Here is a 21,163-nt window from a genome sequence, read left to right as displayed (position 1 = left end):
TCCGCGGGCATCACATTGCCCCCATATAGGCTGCCCATATTCATTTATGGGTTGCTCACACTCAACCCACAAATCTAATATGGGCTGCCCATATGTAACCCATAAATCTAATTCAGGCTGCCCATATGTATATCAGGAATATATATAACTGCAGACAGATGCTAAAGCGCTCAAACTGCAAGCAGTGAACTTTGCGCAATGCATAGCAAGGTGCCCCAGTAAAGTGCTCAATCGGCGTAAGCCAAGAGCGTCAACAGACAGTGATTACCGTTTAGTATTATACACTGGAATGGCCATGAAGGTATATACCTCCATGGGACATTTTCCTATTTGTGGTACGTAAGCACCAAAAATAGTACTACTGGCAACTTTGCCAAAGTGCTCCAACTGCAAGCAGTGAGTTTTGCGCAATGCATAGCAAGATGCCCCCAGTAATTTTGCTTGTTCAATTTCATTTTGTGTTTGTTCAAAAGATCTCAAAGTCTAGACAAATGCTGATCGAGGTGTAGGCCTATATCATATTAGTATGGGTTGCCCACAAACCTTTGAATCACTGTGTGGGTAGCCCATGGTCTGCCCATAAAAAATGTGGGCAGCCCATGGTCTGCCCATAAAAAATGTGGGCAGTCCATGGTCTGCCCATAAAAAATGTGGGCAGCTCATGGCCTGCCCATGAAAAATGTGGGTAGCCCATGATCTGCCCATAAAAAATGTGGGCAGCCCATGTTCTGCCCATAAAAAATGTGGGCAGCTCATGTTCTGCCCATAAAAAATGTGGGCAGCCCATGGTCTGCCCATAAACAAAGTGGGCAGCCCATGGTCTGCCCATAAACAAAGTTGGAAGCCCATCAATATTTCATGCTTAGCCCATGATCAATAATTTTATGTCGCTAAATTTATTAAAATGCATTTATATGATCACGCATTTGAAGATTGGAAGTTTTATATTCCACCTTGTCATTTAGCAACACATTCTGCAAGAAAGCCCATATTGGGCACATATGGCAAAAACACAAAAACCCACATAGAACCCACATGCCCACAAGCCCATTAAAATAGTATATGGGGCCCATATGGGCTTGCTGGCTGGGATGACGTCATCAATTACGTCCTCAAGTACCAGCATGATGTTTATGTTTGGAAAGTACATCAATTCATTATCAAATAACTTAGAGATGAAGCATGATGTAGGATTATCAGTTTTATCGCTATTTGCAAATTACTGTTCAATGACGTCATTGATGACGTCATCATTTTCCGGAATCAGTACACAATGAATTGGATTCTCCTAATTGTATTGAATCTGTTGACGCGTAAATCATCTTTTTACAATATGAATTAAGTAAGTTATGACGTTTTCAAATCTCGTGAAAACAACTTCCTATTAAAAACAATGCATTTTCAAGCCTCCAAAAAATCGCTTCAGGTACCTTTATAAATCGCGATTTTTAGAAATGAAGACGATGTCCGATCAAGCTCAAACTTTCAGGAATGTCGTTTTATGACTATTCGCAATAAAAAAGTTTGTAGCAATGAAATCAGAGAAAAAGTCCAAATTTTGACCCACCCTACTGTATAGTGTAAATATAGCCAAATAATAGCGTTGCCAGATAAGGAATTCGGTCCTAATTTGAGAAAAGTTTAAAGCTGTTGAAAACAAAAACTTGCATTTTGGATTTTTTTTTTAGTTTTGGGTAAAGATCAAAACCCTAACCTTATTCCTAAGTCTAACTCTTACTTTAACCCTTCCTAACTTTAATCCTAACTTTGGCAACACCTGATTGTAACCATGGCAACAAGTGCGTAAAAATAGCCACTTCGTTAATGTAAAAGTAAGTCGAAATACGGTTAAAATCGGAAGAAAATCACAGTAAAAAATGTGGTAATCTGAGGACAAATGTGGTAATACAAGTGGTAATCTAGCTTTGTAAAAGTGGAAGCACTGGTTGTGTCATTCTAAATTTTGCTATTCTCAAGACGGTCAGAAAGTAAAACTAATTCTCAAAGTTACCTGTATATGAGATTGTCTAAAAATGCACATTAAAAGAGCACGTGAAAACCAATTCAAATTCATGTGTCGTGTTGTTGGAAGCAATCTAAGCAGAAGAAACTGACCAGGCAGTTCAATAGAGCAAAGGTCAACAATAAATAAAATTCGTCACTGTAACGTCCCAACCAAAATAATCAAAGCGGACGTTACATTCAGTTTTTTAAAGTGTAACACTTGCCTGACATCTACCGGTGAAGTTTATTGCAGTTTGAAGATTTTTTAGATGTCTAAACGGAAACGAAAAAAAAATAAAAAAAAACACAAATTTTTGTATTTTGTCAGAAATTTTAGTCATTTACGGCATTTAGAAAAAAATACACAAATTTTGTAAACATAATTCAAAAGTTCAAAGAAAATGAAGGGGTGTACCTTTTTGGGTGTACTTTTTTTGGGTGTACCTAGGTGTATTTTCTTTGAATTTTAATACTTATATGTGCCGCTAGAATCTAATTTCTTGTATTTTAGATCCATCTCAGATGATTGTTTTGTCCTTGCTCAGTTGCAAATTCTTGTTTTTTTTCTAGTTTTTATTTTTAACAAATTCCTGCCATTTCTTAGCACAAATTCTCTTAAAAAAATCACACCTTTTAATAGGCCTTTTAATAGGCAGTCGGCAGCCGTGGCCGAGTGGTTAGCGCGTTGGGCTCGCAGTCGAGAGCCTGCATGCTCGACTCCAGCCACCCGCACTTGCTGTTGTTTCTCTGGGCAAGAAACTTAACGATAATTGCCTCTACCTAGTGATCGATTTCGAGTAATGGGTAGTACCAACTTTAAGTCATAAGTAAAGTAGACAACCGGAAAACAGACATTGCCGTCGGCTGCAGCGTGGGTCAGGTGTACGTCGGAAGGCGTACATCGATGCATAGCGCTCAAGTCCGCTTTCCCGCAATGCAGGATAAAGATAACCAAACAAAAAAAAAGGCTGTAAAACTACGTTTCGCTGAGGTCCAAAGTTAAAACTTAAATCCAGTCTCATTGTCTCACAACAATCACTCAAGTTTCAAATCATCATCTCAACCAACGCTTCAAGACAACTTTCACTTTACTACGCTGAAGAGATCTGAAGATCGAAACACTGGCCTTTGTCCGTAGTTACTTTTCGTAATGTCTTTTTAGACATTCTTTTTGAGTCAATAATACTTTTAAAGAAATAAAAAAGAGTCAAAACGCATATAAATTTCACTCTGTGTGGAGCTACATGTACTTGAGAGGTTAACTGTTATTTTTTTATTCACTTGTTGATTCATTCATATCAGTTTGTATCCTCTGGGGATCCTTCTCTTGTATCATGGGCCAATCCTATAGATGTTTGCTGGTACACCCCTTCATTTTCTTTGAATTTTAATACTTATATGTGCCGCTAGAATCTAATTTCTTGTATTTTAGATCCATCTCAGATGATTGTTTTGTCCTAGCTCAGTTGCAAATTCTTGTTTTTTTTCTAGTTTTTATTTTTAACAAATTCCTGCCATTTCTTAGCACAAATTCTCTTAAAAAAATCACACCTTTTAATAGGCTGTAAAACTACGTTGCGCTGAGGTCCAAAGTTAAAACTTAAATCCAGTCTCATTGTCTCACAACAATCACTCAAGTTTCAAATCATCATCTCAACCAACGCTTCAAGACAACTTTCTAGTGTACTTTCACTTTACTACGCTGAAGAGATCTGAAGATCGAAACACTGGCCTTTGTCCATAGTTACTTTTCATAATGTCTTTTTAGACATTCTTTTTGAGTCAATAATACTTTTAAAGAAATAAAAAAGAGTCAAAAGGCATGTAAATTTCACTCTGTGTGGAGCTACATGTACTTGAAAGGTTAACTGTTATTTTTTTATTCACTTGATAATTCAAAAGACTGTTGGGATGGACGACAAATGGCTCCTCGTGCCCCATCCTGTGAGTACCATCTGCTTTCAACCAGATGAGAAACGAAATTTGTCAACAAAGAGCCTCCACCCGGACGGCACAGCTGCAAGGGGCAATTGATAGCAAGTTCAGACGCCCCAACATTCTGCAGCTCAACATAGAAGGCTACACAACAAGCAAGACCAAAGTTGTGGAGCAGCTTGCCCATACCAACCGGGCACTCGTCATCCTCCTCCAGGAGACCCACTGCACTTCTGCAGATAGGCTAGCCATTCCCAACTACACGCTAGCCGGGTCTACCTTAAGCAGGAAGCACGGCATTGCCACGTTTGTGCATGAGAGCCTGAAGTGGACGTTTGTCGACCAATCTCCAACTGATGCCGAGATTGAGTGGGTGTGCATATGTATCTCAGACTACAACATCGTCAACATCTACAAGCCCCCACCCTCGCGAATGTTGCATCATCCCTTCCAACGTTCCCCTCCCCCAGTCTCTACGCTGGCGACTTCAACTGCCAGCACATCGACTGGGGCTACAACAACACAAGCAGCGACGGAGAATTGCTGGCTGACTGGGCCTCTACAAACCATCTTGCCCTCCTATTCAATCCAAAGGAACCAGCCAGTTTTCACTCCGGCCGCTGGGGAACAGGGACAAACCCTGACTTGGCCTTCGCGAGTGTCGACAGCTCTCTTCCAGACAGACGTGTGCTTGAGAAGTTCCCGCGGTCCCAACACCGGCCGTCCCTCATCACCGCCCCAAAACTTGTGGCTCCTGTCCCGAGTTCACCGGTGAAGCGATGGAACTTCAAAAAAGCCGATTGGAATCAATACAGCCTCCTGACCAATGAGTCTGCTGCAAAGTTACCACCGACTGAAACATGCAACGCAGACGAGGCATACCAGGACTTCTGCAATGCCATAATAACTGCGGCAAAGGCCACAATACCACGTGGCCATCGAACCAGCTATAAACCATGCTGGGACTCTGAGTGTGAAACTCTCTACCGCTCATACCTAGCCGCCACAAGTGGTGCTGCTTCAAACACCGCCGCCACCAGACTACTTGAGCGGCTGGACACAAAGAAGCTTGAGCGGTGGAACGAAGCTGTCCAAACCATCGAATTCTCACACTCAAGCCGCAAAGCATGGAGCATCATCAACAACCTCACTGGGCGCTCAGCAAACTCCCCTCGTCAGTGCCCCGTTTCTGCAAATGCCATCGCTTCCCAGCTAGTGCAGAACGGGGTGTACAAGACAAAGGACCGCAAGGCATCTCGCCTTGTTGCCAAGGAAGTGTCTGCCCTATGGCGAGTGGAAACACCACCAGAAGAAACAATCTCTGGAGACTTCACTCCAGAGGAATTCGCCACCGCCCTCCGCCTAGTGAAACCACACAAGTCTCCAGGGCCCGATAAGATCTGCCCTGAGCTTGTGCTCCATGCTGGCCATGCCCTAAAGTCCTGGTTACGTAGATTCCTCTCTTCCTGCCTGCACCACCTCACAATCCCAAAAATCTGGAGAAGAGCTTTAGTAGTTGCGATCCCTAAGCCTCACAAGCCACCAGAGGACCCAAGGAGTTATCGTCCGATATCCCTCCTCTGTGTTCCTTTCAAGATCCTCGAAAGACTGATCTATGCCCGCGTCAACCCAATCATCGACCCGCTCCTTCCAAAAGAGCAAGCTGGGTTTCGGCGCGGAAAATCCACTGTAGATCAGGTCACACTGTTGACCCAAGACATCGAGGACTGCTTTGAGGCAAAAAAGAAGGCCGGCGCTGTCTTTCTAGATCTCACAGCTGCCTACGATACCGTATGGCATCGCGGCCTTACTTACAAGCTGCTTCGCCTGCTTCCTGACCGACATATGGTCCATATGATTATGGAACTTGTCAGGAATCGAAGCTTCACCCTCACCACCGGCAACCCACGGCGAAGCAGACTGAGACGCCTGAAAAACTGCGTCCCACAGGGATCGGTCCTGGCTCCACTTCTTTTCAACATCTACACCCACGACCTGCCAACCACGGTCTCCGCAAAATACGCTTATGCGGACGATCTGGCAATTCTCCACTCCACAAAGTCGTGGGAAAATCTAGAAGACACCTTGAGCCAGGACATGCAAACCATCTCAACTTATCTCCAGAACTGGCGACTGAAACTCAGCGAAACCAAAACTGTGGCGGCAGCTTTCCACCTACACAATCGGGAAGCTGATCGTGAGCTACATGTCCACAACAACGGAAAACCTCTGTCCTTCTGCCCCAAGCCAAGGTACCTTGGGGTGACACTAGACAGATCGCTCACATACCGCCACCATTTGGTGTCACTGCGCAAGAAACTGACATCCCGCGCTGCATTACTGAAGCACCTGGCAGGCTCTAGCTGGGGGGCGAGGGCTGACACTTTGCGAATAGCAGCCTTAGCCCTTGTCTACTCTTCGGCAGAGTACTGTGCACCTGTCTGGTGCCGCAGTGCTCACTGCCACAACATCGACACTGCCATAAACAGCGCCCTGCGCACAGTGACCGGATGCCTGCGTCCCACACCATTGGACAATCTCCCCATTCTCGCTGGTATCCAACCTGCTGAGCTTCGTCGCGAAGAAGCCACTCTGTCCCTCGGTCGACGGGCACTGGAGCCTAATCATCTTCTCCACCACAAGATCTCTGCCTTCCCAAACGGGCACCCCCGCCGACTGAAATCAAGACACCCATTCGTGCCAGCCGCTCAACTTCTGATCAACGAAGCTGATGAACAAGACATCTCTGCGGCTACTTGGGCGGATCATAAATGGAATTCTGAATGGAGGTCAAGCACCACCAGACTCCATCCATTCATCCCCGACGCCGACACACGCCCAATCGGCCTGACACTACAGAGACAGGCGTGGGTGCGCCTCAACCGTCTCCGTACGGGCGTCGGCCTTTTCCGCTCAACCATGCACCAATGGGGAATGGCTTCTTCCTCCTCCTGTGAATGTGGTGCCGAGGAACAGACCGCAGACCACATCATCAATGACTGTACCATCTTCAAGCCACCTAACGGAGTGGAAGGTCTGCGCGTCATGGATGATGAAACTAAAGACTGGCTGCTCTCTAGCAGCCTTCCAGTGTAGTCCGGGAACATCGTGAATCTGGGGTGGTAAAAGGATAGACCCTCGGCCCCAGAAGCTCAGACGACGACGAAAAGACTGTTGAAAATACAACAACTTTCATGTATTGATTTTTTTCTGGCAGTCACCGTTCTCAAAACACAGCAGTTCAAAATCAAAGCCTTGCTCAAACTATATTCTGAAAAATGCATGAAAAAAAGCGTGGCAGTTAAAGCGTTTGTTTTACATGCTGTTTGCTGCCATTATCAAATCAGTTCAAAGTTTGTCCTAAAATTCTTTGTTTTAAATTCTTTTTTTTTTTAACTTTTTTGGGTTAGTGTGTGTAGTCTCGGTATAACTCAACTTAATTAAACCAGTTCAAGAGTTTTGAATGATAAATTACCTAGTCTTTGACATGAAAATCGAATGTTGGTTAGCAGTCTTGAGTGGTAGGCACTTTAACGTAGTACACTGTCCGAATTCCATAACGCAATCATGCGTGACGTGTATGACATCACTGGTATTTCAGTCACAATTTTCCTTATGAACTCCGTTGATTGCAGTCATCAGTCATAAGGGACTGCGGGACTGCAGCCCCCCCAACATTTTTGTGCATATGTGAATTATATTACATATAGATAGTTTTGCCATGCTTTTTTTAATTTATTTTGCTTGAAGAATTAAAAAACTCTTAAAATTATTTTTTTTTGTAATCAAAAAAAAATTGTATTACAAAAATGAATTGGCAACTCTGGGTCTGCAAATTTTGCAGGTCCGGTGTTGCTTGTTCTTTTTTTTATGACGCAGGTTTTTCAGAAAAAAGTTTTCTAACATCACTGAACAAGCGCTGTAGGGACTGCAAATAGAAAAGACCCTGGTCAGGGATTCCAACTTTGGTTCTCGTAAATTTAATTTAATTGATTGATTGATTGAATCTTTATCCTCGGACTTGGAAAGCTTCTTGCAGAGCTTAATCCTGGCGGTTTTGCATACTTGTAGAGGCTTTGAATCACTGACGCAGGCTCGGTCACCGAGATTGACAGAGTGAAGTTTTCGATTGTTGAAGTCTTGTTGCCAGGGAACTAATTCCATCCATTAGATGCCGCTGAATGGAGAACAGTCCTTAACGTGCGTTGCTCAAGCACACACCCCGAGAGTCGAACCAGCGCCGCTTGATCTTGAAGCTTCTTCGTTCCAGGAGTAACGCGCTAACCAATTGAGCTATTGGGACGGATTTCAATTCAACTTATTTTCAATTCAATTCAATTCAATTTATTTTTCTTTGTTGGAAAACAACAGCAATGACAAAGTCACAAATAGTGAACGGGAACAAAACCAACAAAAGGAAAAGGTGGCAAAACTACAAAAGTTTAAAACGTGCATGCGATGCAAATTTAAAGGTTACGTACACGAAAGTAAATTAAGCACGGCCATCAAACCTAACAGTTTAAAGTAGATGAATGTGTGGAAGCTATCGGTGATTAGGTGAAGGGATCGTAGGTTACTTTACTTGATCTGTGTTTTGAGAAGTCACTGAAACAGACTAGTTTTGATGTAAAGTAAAGCCAATTACTGTAATTATTGGTGCTCTTTCACAATTCGCCCTGTTGGTCAACAACTGAATGATGACGTCTTGATACGTCACACAGATTGGAATGGACTATTATAAAAGAGGAAGTAGGGGGTAGAAATGCACTGAAAAACACCTGAAGGAAATTGTCTCCCATTTATTCATTTATTTTTCAATTTCAACAGATTTGCCATCGTTGGAAAGCACAAGCATAGATCCATCCAACTAAGTTAATACCAAGTCCCAAAATACTACTAGCTGCATCTGGTGGCCACCTAAAGTTGACCAAATTCAAGCCATTATCAAAAGTTTACTTTAAATGGTAAAAAACATTAAACGACAGCCAATTAAAAGAACATGTTACTATGTTACAAACTCTAACCCCTAACCCTAACTCAGTGCATTTATAACTCAGTCCGGTACAGGTTTATAATTACATTAGGTTAGCCTACTATGGTTGATGCAGCCCCTCCATGTTTTGAGACCACGAGCCGCCACTGGCAGTCATTAAGATTCTTCTTGCACTCAGTTCAGTTGCAGAAGAAAAAATAGTATTAGCAAAAGGTGGGAATCGAACCCACGCAATCGAAATTACTACTCCTTTGCCCTAAGCCTAACCCCTTGGGCCACGCAGGTTGTGGGGATGCATTCAGTTAAATTTCTTTGTATCAAAATTTTTCGATAAAGATGACCAGATAATCACGTGTTGAGTCACATGACTGAAGTCAGCTGATTTGCGTGTACGTTTTTCGAAGAGTGTACTACGTTAAATTCAGTGCTTCCACTTTTGACAATTGATAAATCCTCTTCAGTTTCCTTTTTTATCCTGAAAAATCCCTTTTTTCTCAGTCGGAAATCCTTCAAAATTTCCTTCATAGGCGAGATTATTTTTGACGTTATTTAAGTTAAAAAAATGCCAATACAACTTTAATGTTATTTTAATCTCACCTAAGCTACGTTTTAACCTGAAAAAACAGAAAATCCGTGAATTGAAGAAGTGGTACCGTATAGTATTCAAATCGCTACAAAAAACAAAACCTTGCAGGCAGTAGCATGGCTGATTTAGTTGACAAACCCAATCTGATAACACATGGGCACCGATCGCTCTGTAAAATTGGTGGGAACATTTACTAGGAAAGGTAGGAAGGGGCGACGAGCGAAGCGAGTTAGAAAGATTGGGGGTCTGTTCTGACAAACAAACAAATAATAGGTACAAGTCTAATGCGATGTAGGCTATACTGTATAATGTGTATTTGGTTGGTTGGTTTTGAATCTTTATCCTCGAATTGACAAAGCCTTGATTGGTTATTCCTGGTAGTTTCGCATACTTGTAGAGGCTTTTGGCACAGGGCCAGTTACCGAGATTGGCAGAATGGCAGAGTGGTTTTCCGATTGTTGAAGTGTTGTTGCCGGGAAATTATTTCTATCACTAGGTGCCGCGGAATGGAGAGCAGTCATGAAAATGCGTTGCTCAAGAGCACACTCCGAGAGTCGAACTTGAGACGGGCGCGTAACAACTGAGCTCGCCGGCCGGACAAATGTATTTTAATTGTCAGTGTCAGCATTGGGCAGCAGACGTCCAAACACTCGGCAACGAGTCTCCGGCGAATTAAAAACGAAGTCCTTGGAGAGGTCATGGATGTTGATCGAATTCAAAACTGTGTTCTGCACATGGCAGACCATTGCATGATTTAGCCGTTTCTGTGTGATGGTAGATCGTAACCAAGTTTTGACACGTTGCAAAGTTGAAAATGACCGTTCAGCTGAACACGAGCTGGCTGGTGAAATGAGCAAAAATCGCACAAAAAGTTCCACTTGCGGAAACATTTGCCGAACGGCGAATGGCCTCTTCTTGAATATCATTCGAAAATCTTCCACCGACTTTCATTGTACTGCTTTCGAAAGAAGCATAGCTCTTGTGCAAGGGACTCTGTATCAAAGAACTCAGGATAATCGTCTATCACATGTGATCGTAGCTTTCCACTAAATGGAGAGTTTTGTAGAATGCAGAAATATTGTAGTGCTCAAGATTGGTTGACTTGAAATAGTCAGTAAGATTCAGGTAGGCTACAGATGCTTGAATTTCCAAGAAACCATTACCGGTACGGCACGTTATAAAAAATAATTTAAAAAGATGGTGGGGACATGTAAAAAGATGGTGGGGACATGTCCCCACTGTCCTATAGGGATCGGCGCCCATGTGATAACATAAAGTTGCTGAATAAATTACAAAGGTTAGCTTGATTTTTTTCAGTAGCAACGGTATGTCGAAGCCACGCTGTTTTATTAGAACAGTACCATGGGTTACACAAAAGCAGCACATATTTTACAATAACATGGTTTACTTCCTTTGTTCACTGTCCAGCCAAAAAAACGCTTGTCAGTTAGTCGGTTCTGAGATATTTACCACCTGGAGTCCTGGACATCATTTACCAATTACCACTCTCATCTTTCCCACACGGACTAACACCGAAAATATACAGGTGGTAAATGTGCAGTAACGAATTATCCATCGATTAACAAATTTATTTTTGTGTTTAGTTCGGTTTTCCTTGATGCGCTAACTTGTTCAACTCTATAAGGCGAGGCTATCTCTTTTTTCTCCTTGTCAGTAACGTCTTCACAATCATCTGAGACTGATGAAAAACTGTAGGATACTAGGCCTATTCATAATACTGACTCAGTCTGACTGTGTACACCATACGGTGCAATTATAGGCTACATGTGGTATACACAGACTAGCTAGCTCTATTATTGGTGCAACCTAATTCGTATCCTGAACACTTGGTATGGTACCCTCATTTCGTACCCTGAAAACTAACTGACTCACTCACTCACTGCACTCGCGTCAAATCCCCAAAATGATGAGAATAGAAATCAAGTGACGGAAAGGCGAGAATGGGAAAGAGAGTGAGAGGAGGTTTCGGATGGCGAGTGACGACGGAAACCAGCTGATCATCGTTATTCCAGTCGTTTTTAAAACTTTTGAATGGAAATACAGTATTAATAACATTTTCTTTAATATTGCTAAAAACAACAATTCCCTTTAAGACAAAATTTCCTTGTAAAATTGTTAAAAATCCCCAAACATCCTTTTGATCTTCATATCCCTTTTTTATCCTTCGAAGCGTTGAAAAATCCCGATTTCGGGATAAAATCTTTCAAAGGGAAAGCACTGGTTAAAGTGCCTACCGTCTTGAGTCGAGCTTAGTTAGTTTTTAAGAAGGGCTGCCTGACAAGTTTGGATCAATCGTACCTAAATCGACAAAACTAACTGCTTTTCTTGCTTTTATTCCAAAGCGAAGTGTTGGATTTTTTTAAATTGAAAGTAAAGTTTGTTGCTTTATGTCAGTGGAAGAGTGACAGGTGCATTTGTTTGTGCAAATTGTTATTTTGGGCTCAAACTTTGTGATGATACATTAGCCTACTTGAGCGATGGAATGAAGCCGTCCAAACCATCGACTTCTCACACTCAAGCCGCAAAGCATGGAGCATCATCAACAACCTCACTGGGCGCTCAGCAAACTCCCCTCGCCAGTGCCCCGTTTCTGCAAATGCAATCTCTTCCCAGCTAGTGCAGAACGGGGTCTACAAGACAAAGGACCGCGAGACATCCCGCCTTGTTGCCAAGGAAGTGTCTGCCCTGTGGCGAATGGTAACACCACAAGAAGAAACAATCTCTGGAAATTTCACTCCAGAGGAATTCGCCACCGCCCTCCGCCTAGTGAAACCACACAAGTCTCCAGGGCCAGATAAGATCTGCCCTGAGCTTGTGCTCCATGCTGACCCTGCCCTCAAGTCCTGGTTACGTAGATTCCTCTCTTCCTGCCTGCACCACCTCACAATTCCAAAAATCTGGAGAAGAGCTCTAGTGGTTGCGATCCCTAAGCCTCACAAGCCACCAGAGGACCCAAGGAGTTATCGTCCGATATCTCTCCTCTGCGTTCCTTTCAAAATCCTCGAAAGACTGATCTATGCACGCGTCAACCCAATCATCGACCCGCTCCTTCCAAAAGAGCAAGCTGGGTTTCGGCGCGGAAAATCCACTGTAGATCAGGTCACACTATTGACCCAAGACATCGAGGACTGCTTTGAGGCAAAAAAGAAGGCCGGCGCTGTCTTTCTAGATCTCACAGCTGCCTACGATATTGTATGGCATCGCGGCCTTACTTACAAGCTGCTTCGCCTGCTTCCTGACCGACATATGGTCCATATGATTATGGAACTTGTCAGAAATCGAAGCTTCACCCTCACCACCGTCAATCCACGGCGAAGCAGACTGAGACGCCTGAAAAACTGCGTCCCACAGGGATCGGTCCTGGCTCCACTTCTTTTCAACATCTACACCCACGACCTGCCAACCACGGTCTCCGCAAAATACGCTTATGCGGACGATCTGGCAATTCTCCACTTCACAAAGTCGTGGGAAAATCTAGAAGACACTTTGAGCCAGGACATGCAAACCATCTCAACTTATCTCCAGAACTGGCGACTGAAACTCAGCGAAACCAAAACTGTGGCGGCAGCTTTCCACCTACACAATCCGGAAGCTGATCGTGAGCTACATGTCCACAACAATGGAAAACCTCTGTCCTTCTTCCCCAAGCCAAGGCATCTTGGGGTGACACTAGACAGATCGCTCACATACCGCCACCATTTGGTGTCACTGCGCAAGAAACTGACATCCCGCGCTGCACTACTGAAGCGCCTGGCAGGCTCTAGCTGGGGGGCGAGGACACTTTGCGAATAGCAGCCTTAGCCCTTGTCTACTCTTCTGTAGAGTACTGTGCACCTGTCTGGTGCCGCAGTTCTCACTGCCACAACATCGACACTGCCATAAACAGCGCCCTGCGCACAGTGACCGGATGCCTGCGTCCCACACCATTGAACAATCTCCCCATTCTCGCTGGCATCCAACCTGCTGAGCTTCGTCGCGAAGAAGCCGCTCTGTCCCTCGGTCGACGGACACTGGAGCCTAACCATCTTCTCCACCACAAGATCTCTGCCTTCCCAAACGGGCACCACGGCCGACTAAATCAAGACACCCATTCGTGCCAGCCGCTCGGCTTCTGATCAACAAAGCTGATGAACAAGACATCTCTGCGGCTACTTGGGCGGATCATAAATGGAATTCTGAATGGAGGTCAAGCACCACCAGACTCCATTCATTCATCCCCGACGCCGACACACGCCCAATCGGCCTGACACTACAGAGACAGGCATGGGTGCGCCTCAACCGTCTCCGTACGGGCGTCGGGCTTGTCCGCTCAACCATGCACCAATGGGGAATGGCTTCTTTTTCCTCCTGTGAATGTGGTGCCGAAGAACAGACCGCAGACCACATCATCAATAACTGTACCATCTTCAAGCCATCTAACGGAGTGGAAGGTCTGCGCGTCATGAATGATGAAACTAAAGACTGGCTGCTCTCTAGCAGCCTTCCAGTGTAGTCCGGGAACATCGTGAATCTGGGGTGGTAAAAGAATAGACCCTCGGCCCCAGAAGCTCAGACGACGACGACGACGACGACGAGCCTACCTGGATTTGATTTCTGCTTTCCCAATTGTTGCCTCCAGCAATGTACAAGCACCTTGCCACTTCCCTGAACTGACGGCAGTCGTATCAAGCACCATACCACCAATGGCACCTTTCACTCTCCAGTCTTCCACCAACTTTATTACGGCCTGTTCCTGAGATGATCCGGTGCCGTCTGGTATCTCAGGCACTCCCACCAGCTACTTCATTTCTGCATTACCTTCATCATCAAAACTAAAGCCAGACACATATACACAGTAGAGAGGGCCGTCGGGAACAGATCGCTTAGCAACTCGAGTTTCTTAGGAGGTTTGCCGAGTAAATGACGAAATCGAAAACCATTTTTAAATTGAACGCCAGGAAGACGGTGCACAACAGGGTCCAACTAATCAGTAAATCACCCCATTCCAGGGATATTGCAGTGGCTTATATTCAGGGTGTGTGCGCCGCACACTCATCAAACATGGTTGATTCACGAATCATCATACAGTTAAACTCAGTCAGTAATAAAGCTTGGAATGCATGACAGTCCAGTTTTTCACTGTCTCTTGTTATATAGCATAAAAATATATTGCGAAAAAATATATTGGAAACCTGTGTGCTCAGATCTTAAAACACACACAGTTGGTAGCCACTTAAACATGTTAATTCCTAGTAACACCCCAATTGCAGCTTTGACACCGCCAACCAATCAGAACATATTGAAAGTGTCTACTGTCCAATTGTAACCCTCCTGGCAGGCAGGGTTGCCTGGGACTCAGAGTATGCTAGCCTATAGGGCTAGGTAACTAGGTTAAATAAGCAGGGTATACAAGTAGCCTACTTGGTAGCCTATATAAAAGGTGATGGAATGGGATACAAGTAAGTAGGCTAAATATTTGGTACCCTATAGAAAAGGTAAAGGTAAGTAAGCTATTAAAACGTAGGTAGCCTATATAAATGGTGAAAGCAGGGTATGGGTATTGCAGGTAGTGTGACAGAAAGATTGCTCGTCGAAAAATTGCCCTTGTGGGAAACTTGCCCGTGTGGGAAGATTGCCGTCGAGAAAATTGCCACCCGGAAAATTGCCCGTCTTTGAGTAAGAAATAACTGGGAAAAAAATCCAGCTGTGAGTCTGTACTGAACCATTGTTCCTCTAATAGTCTAAACTTAACACCCTTGCAACCAGATTGGTGCTACGAGATTTAGTTATCACGTTTTGATTCTGATCTTTGTCATGTATTCATGAGGTAGTCTACTTTAATCTGTAGCAAACTTGAAAATGTAGGCTACATTGGGTAATTTGCAGTAATAAAGCCACATCATAAATTTATCATTTAGACATTGAAAGTAGTAACAACTTTCATGCGGGAATGATAAGTATGGGGAAGGTTTAATTGATATCAGAAATTTACATGATTAGGCCTACTATTGTTGCTCATGTGTTAACCAAAGCGATCATACAGAAGGCAAATAATGAGAATACATCCATCAAAACACCCGGACGATTCCATGATAATATACAAAGTGTAAAACAATTAAGAAGGGTGGCAACATAACAGTTCGTGTCATGTGCGTTGTGCATGGCAGATCAGCAAGTTTTCACTTCATAGTTAACAATAACTTATAACAACATCAATTACAGGGATTTACAAAGGCATGTCGGTGAAGCCTAATGTGGGTTACTTTAAAAATTCAAAATATATGCATGTTATATAGGCCACACTTGTTATAGGCCAACCACGCATGTTACAGGCCACACTTGTTATAGGCCAACAACGGATTTATGTAAAGAAATGCGAAAGGCCTCGACGCTATTATTGGTACGACGTGGCAATGAATTTTCAAAACGAGTATAAATATTCCAACAAGCAATGGGGAATTGCGGAAGGTCCCTCCTCCTATTTTGTCGAGTTCCCCTTTCAATTCCTATATAGGTGAATTCAAAATAGGATAAAAATTCAGGAGGGATTTATTCATCATCGGAGAGTTCCTCAAAAGCTTTAATAACATCTTGAACGGGAACAAACGCAAGAGCAGAAAAATAGCGCATCTTCAAACTGAAGCTTTTATTATGGTATTCATGAGTTGCTCCTATGGCAGAAAGTTATCTGTAATGAGCTTGGCAGAAATGGAAGAAACAGCCATTATGAGTAGCACCAGGGAAGACTTGTTTTACTGCATTCATTGAAGCCTTTTCAAAATCACTTGTCACATGCTCTGGAGCATCACCAACCAGTTCCTTAATTTTGGCATAAACCGCTCCATATTATGTAACCTCGGTTTTATTTGGTAAAAGGCCGGTAAAGGTAAAGCTGTAAGCTATACTGTTGTCGGTATGAGATAGAGAGTTGATATTTATATTCCCCAGAATATTGGTTCATTTAGTTTGGCATTTGCAGATTAAAATTTATGACGTCTTTTATCACAGCTGGGTGCTAAGTTTAAATTATTAGAGGAACAATGGTTCAATACAAACTTACAGCTGGACTTTTTTCGCAGCTATTTCTTACTCAAAGACGGCAATTTTCCGACGGGCGATTATCCGACGGGCAATTTTCCTAGTGCCTGCAGGTAGGGTAGGTATAAAAGTGAAGGCAGTGATGTACGCACATACAAAAAATATTGACGCCGTCAGCGTAAACGCAAACGTTCGAAAAACCATACGCCGTATGCGTCAACGCAACTTTTAAAAAAAGTTGGTGGCGTCAGTGTCAGCGCATACACTAGCGTAAACTCATTTTGTTTGCTAGGTGCCAAACATTCACACGGTATAAACCACTCGAAACAAACAAGTTTTATTTTTAATTTCCACGAAGAAACACAAGCATCTGAAAGTGTTCATCTAACATTTTGCTGCGTTTTGGTTTCAATATGTCTTTTCCCATTGAAAACATTCTTTCAACTGCAGCGCTCAGGTATCGGCGTGTTATAACGAAAAAAACATTTCGCAGTTTGATAAAAAAAAATGCAAACAATAGCTAAGACATTAAAAAGTATGCGTTGACGCTATACGCAAAAAAAAACGCGTAAACTTTACGGCGTAGCCTCAAGCGACAACTATCCAAAAAAATGTGGCCGTAAGCGTTAGCGTAAACAAAAGTCTACTTCGCAAGTCTACGACGAAGAATTTGCAGCGTACACGTACATCTCTGAGGCAGGGTATATGGACTACTCAGGTATCAGGTAAGTATCAGTGCTCAGAGAAAGCAGAACAGGTAGAGTGTTAGCCTACTGATTGAAGCAAGTATAATTGGGTTCTGTTTCAGTGAAAAAAATATTCACAATAATGAAGTGGAGGGAAATTTAAAACACAATTTGCAATTTGTTACAGATATTCAGTAGGCTACAGTAATTCGTGGTGGTAGTTGTAGCCTGCCAGTCGTATTTTACATTGATTGAAGGAATACAAATAATCAGTACCGGTGGAAGTTTATCAATTAATTGCAGTTAATTGGTCTGTAATAGTTATAACATCGCCGCATATACTCGATCTGCTAATTCGGTGTTCGGCTTTGCCGAAAAAATGAATGAACTGGTTCTTCCCACCAGTGGTGACGTTCTCCGATATTGCGCCGAGTAAAAGAAGAATACAAAATCATGAAGAAGAAGGACACCGGCTTAAGATCACGCGGCACTGGTTCGACTCTCGGGGTGTGCGCTTGAGCAATGCATTCTAAGGACTGCTCTCACTTCAATGAGAGCAGTCCTTACTTCAATGAGAGCAGATCATAACACTTCAACAATCGGAAAACTTCACTCTGCCAACCTGGGTAACCGGCCCTATATCAAGAGCTTCTACAAGTATGCGAAACTACCTGGAATAACCTATCAAGGCTTTGTCAGTCCGAGGATAAAGATTCAAAACCAACCAACCACATGCCGTTTTTTTGTCCAGTTTTGTACTAAACGGCTATCGCTGTTAAAACTGTCATCGCGATAAAACAACTTATTAAAATCTCTGAAGCATCGTTACTTGCAACAGTAAAACCGAAGTCCGAGTGAGGTGCAACCGAAGCAAATGTAATCCAACGAATTTGAATTACTTAAAATAAAAATATAAACTTGGCTTAGTTGTATTATTAGACATAGTTGCAAAGTCGATAATTAGAATTCGATCTTCGTCTTTGGATAGTCATGCCTCAAACCGGACAGGAAGTGTTTATAGATATCTTCCATACTCCGTGCAAGATTACTTATGAGACATGTTCGTAAATATGAAGAAAAAATTAAGTTATTTCTATTTAGGAAATAAACTTACTCATTATAAACGACGCTCGTCATGATGGTTTGAGCAAATCTTGAGCTGATCGAAGCAGCCACGGCAATGGATTCTACCGATGGGCGAAGCTTTTGGCCCACAACTATTCTGCACATTTTGTACAACAGGAAACTCAGTCCCGTGCTTTTAGCTGGAATGAAAAGTATTCGTCAATGAGTTGAGGAATTGGTCTAAGAAGCCACTGTACATGATTTACCCAAGAATCTTCAGCGCATCAAATCCGATCAAATCACAGTCAATGAATATATAATAGTTGCAGGGTTGCAGACGTGGTGTGATGGTGTCACTCGTAACGTTTTGCGATTTGAACCGAAACCAATAAAAAATATTACACTGATCAACAACAAAAATGTTTTTAGTGCCAAAGAACTTTTAATGGTTTTTAAGTAATTTTATCAAAGTCCGCAAATGACATCTTTTCTACAATTTAACTCTAGTTTTTGAGATATTGAATTATTGATACCGTACCTTTTTTATTTTTTGACATGAGATAGGCCTATTGCACATTATTTAATCCAAGGATTAGCATTGTTTTTGTGTGCAGAACGTCAGTGGATCATCACAATTTTACATGATCATCAATGATTTACATCACAATTACTAACAAAAAGTGAATAATGCTGATCAAGGAGTCTAATACTCTAATTGTCGTTGCTGCTACCTGTTACTTCAATAACAATGTCCTGGCTGACACAGAAGAAAAACTGCAGAAAAGTACGGACAAAATCAATAAAATCAGCAAAAAGTAGGCTACGGAATGAAACTAATTTAAAAAAAACAAAGACAATGTTGATAGAAAAAGCAATCAATATAAAATCAAGCTGGAAGAACAATTGGAACAGGCAAGATGCACCGATGATGTAAAAAGAAGAATCGGACAAGCAAAAGCATCATTTTAGAAATGCAGGCTAAGGAATCTTTAAGAAGAGATACAGGTTTGCAGTTAAAACTGTGACTATTGTTTTGTTATATCAAACCAGTTATAGAGCTTCGGTAGAGAGTTTGTCTTGTTGAACCATAGGCATACGAAGCCGAGTAACGTGATCAAGTTTAACATCTTCAAGTTTATTACATGTAGAAACACAAAACTACGCAAAAATTAAGTATCGAATGTTTTCGAAATCACAAGATGTCCTCTTCAGGAATTATATACATACAACTTAACTACAAGAGGACATCTTGTGATGTCGAAAACGTTCGATACTTAATTTGTTGCGTAGTTTTGTGTTTCTATATGTAATAAACTTGAAGATGTTAAACTTGATCACGTCACTCGGCTTCGTATGCCTATGGTTCAACAAACCAGTTATGTTAGATGGGAGTGAAAGTTAGACCAACAGCAAAGAAATTCACCAAAAACTTAATGTTTTTCAATTCTGATGCTACAGAACTATATTAAAACTATCATATAAAAAAGACATTAGAAACGAAACAATTAGAAAAAATTGGAGTGCAAGATAGATAGGCAAACGATTTAGAAAAACAAAAGATAAAATTCGAGGGACATATCTTGAGGGGATCGAGAGGATAGCTACATCAATTGGTTATTGAAGGTATGGTGAAAAGAAGGAGATTCAGGGGAAGAAGACGAACTTGGGGAGATGATGTACTGTACAGCAATGGGCTGACTTGTCAAGCATAGGAGAAGCAAAAAGTGTGGCGGAAGAACGTGACGTGTGGAAGCAAATGACAACCAACCTTCGTATCGGAGACGCGACATGATGAACGATATTTATTCAGTTTCATACAGTGACACTTCTATTCTACTTTGTTACTTGCATTTTCAATAGTTAAACTTCGCCTGATCATGATGTCTTTCATTGTTTCGTCCTACATTTTCTAAGGTGTTCCTCGTCTTGCATTCCCAATCGCTACTTCTTTTTTTTACTCTTCGCTTAACACACTTCTCATCTATTTGTTCAAGGTTGGTCCATTCATGTCAGACGATAGCTCCTTAGATGAGAGGCTCATGTTGTCAACCTCTTGGTGGTGAGCCCTGGTAATTGATTCTTGTAATCAAACGAATGACAACAAATCGAGACAGCAATGGTGGCTCACAGAGCTTTATGCAACTCCATCCTGTACAGAGTGATGCGCCCTTCATGCCAAATGAATGTTCAGGGCGGGCAACTTTTCTCAACGCAGGCCACCCCCTCATTATATCCTTCTCCTTCTTCTTCGTTTGAACCTTCTTCTTCGTTTGAACCTTCTTCGCCACTCCAGGGGTCGAGGGGCTCTGCCTTTTACTACCCTTGGGCAGTGGCGGCGACGCGGTCTAGATGTTTGGGCAGGTGTCGAGCAGCCATTGAATTGATTCATCATCCAATTCGCGCAGACCATTTGGCGCATGGTAGATGGCGCAGTTACAGATGGTGTGGTCTACGGTTTGTTCCTCCATGGTCTACGGTTTGTTCCTCCATGGTCTACGGTTTGTTATCACGAAGGGTTTTGCCACACATCATCCTAATTATTCACGTTTCTGTTGTCTGCATTCGCCTGATAAGTAAATTAAAAGTAACAATGAGTACAAGATTTGAAAACAGCCTTGAGGTGTAATACTTAATAGACCTATTGGTGTAATAACTGGTGTAATACTTAATAGTTCGATTCTTCTCAGTAGGCCTCAAAGTTGTTTATGCGGAGTCATATTATTGCAACCTACTGTCGATTTGTAACTATAAATACAATTTTTGGTGCTTTCACCGCCAATACAACTATAGAGTTATATTTGAATTCTGAGTTGATCACAAAGAAGCTGTGGCAAAATTTTATTACGCGTGTGCTGA

General features: G+C 42.5%; 1 protein-coding gene across 2 annotated transcripts in view; it reads right to left on the bottom strand.

The window, feature by feature from the left end:
- The window catches only part of LOC145780720 (inter-alpha-trypsin inhibitor heavy chain H3-like), a 162,032-nt gene that overhangs the window by 58,731 nt on the left and 82,138 nt on the right, over window positions 1-21,163 (bottom strand). For both annotated transcript variants that reach the window (XM_082592341.1, XM_082592342.1), the window contains exon 13: window positions 18,357-18,507. In XM_082592341.1, the coding sequence (XP_082448467.1) occupies window positions 18,357-18,507 (151 nt within the window). The remainder of the gene's footprint in view (window positions 1-18,356; window positions 18,508-21,163) is intronic.

The sequence above is a fragment of the Aplidium turbinatum genome, chromosome 12, assembly GCF_918807975.1.
Source record: "Aplidium turbinatum chromosome 12, kaAplTurb1.1, whole genome shotgun sequence".
NCBI classification, from domain to species: Eukaryota; Metazoa; Chordata; class Ascidiacea; order Aplousobranchia; family Polyclinidae; genus Aplidium; species Aplidium turbinatum.
The sequence above is the reverse complement of the archived record's forward strand: the minus strand, read 5'-3'. Positions and strand labels throughout refer to the sequence as shown.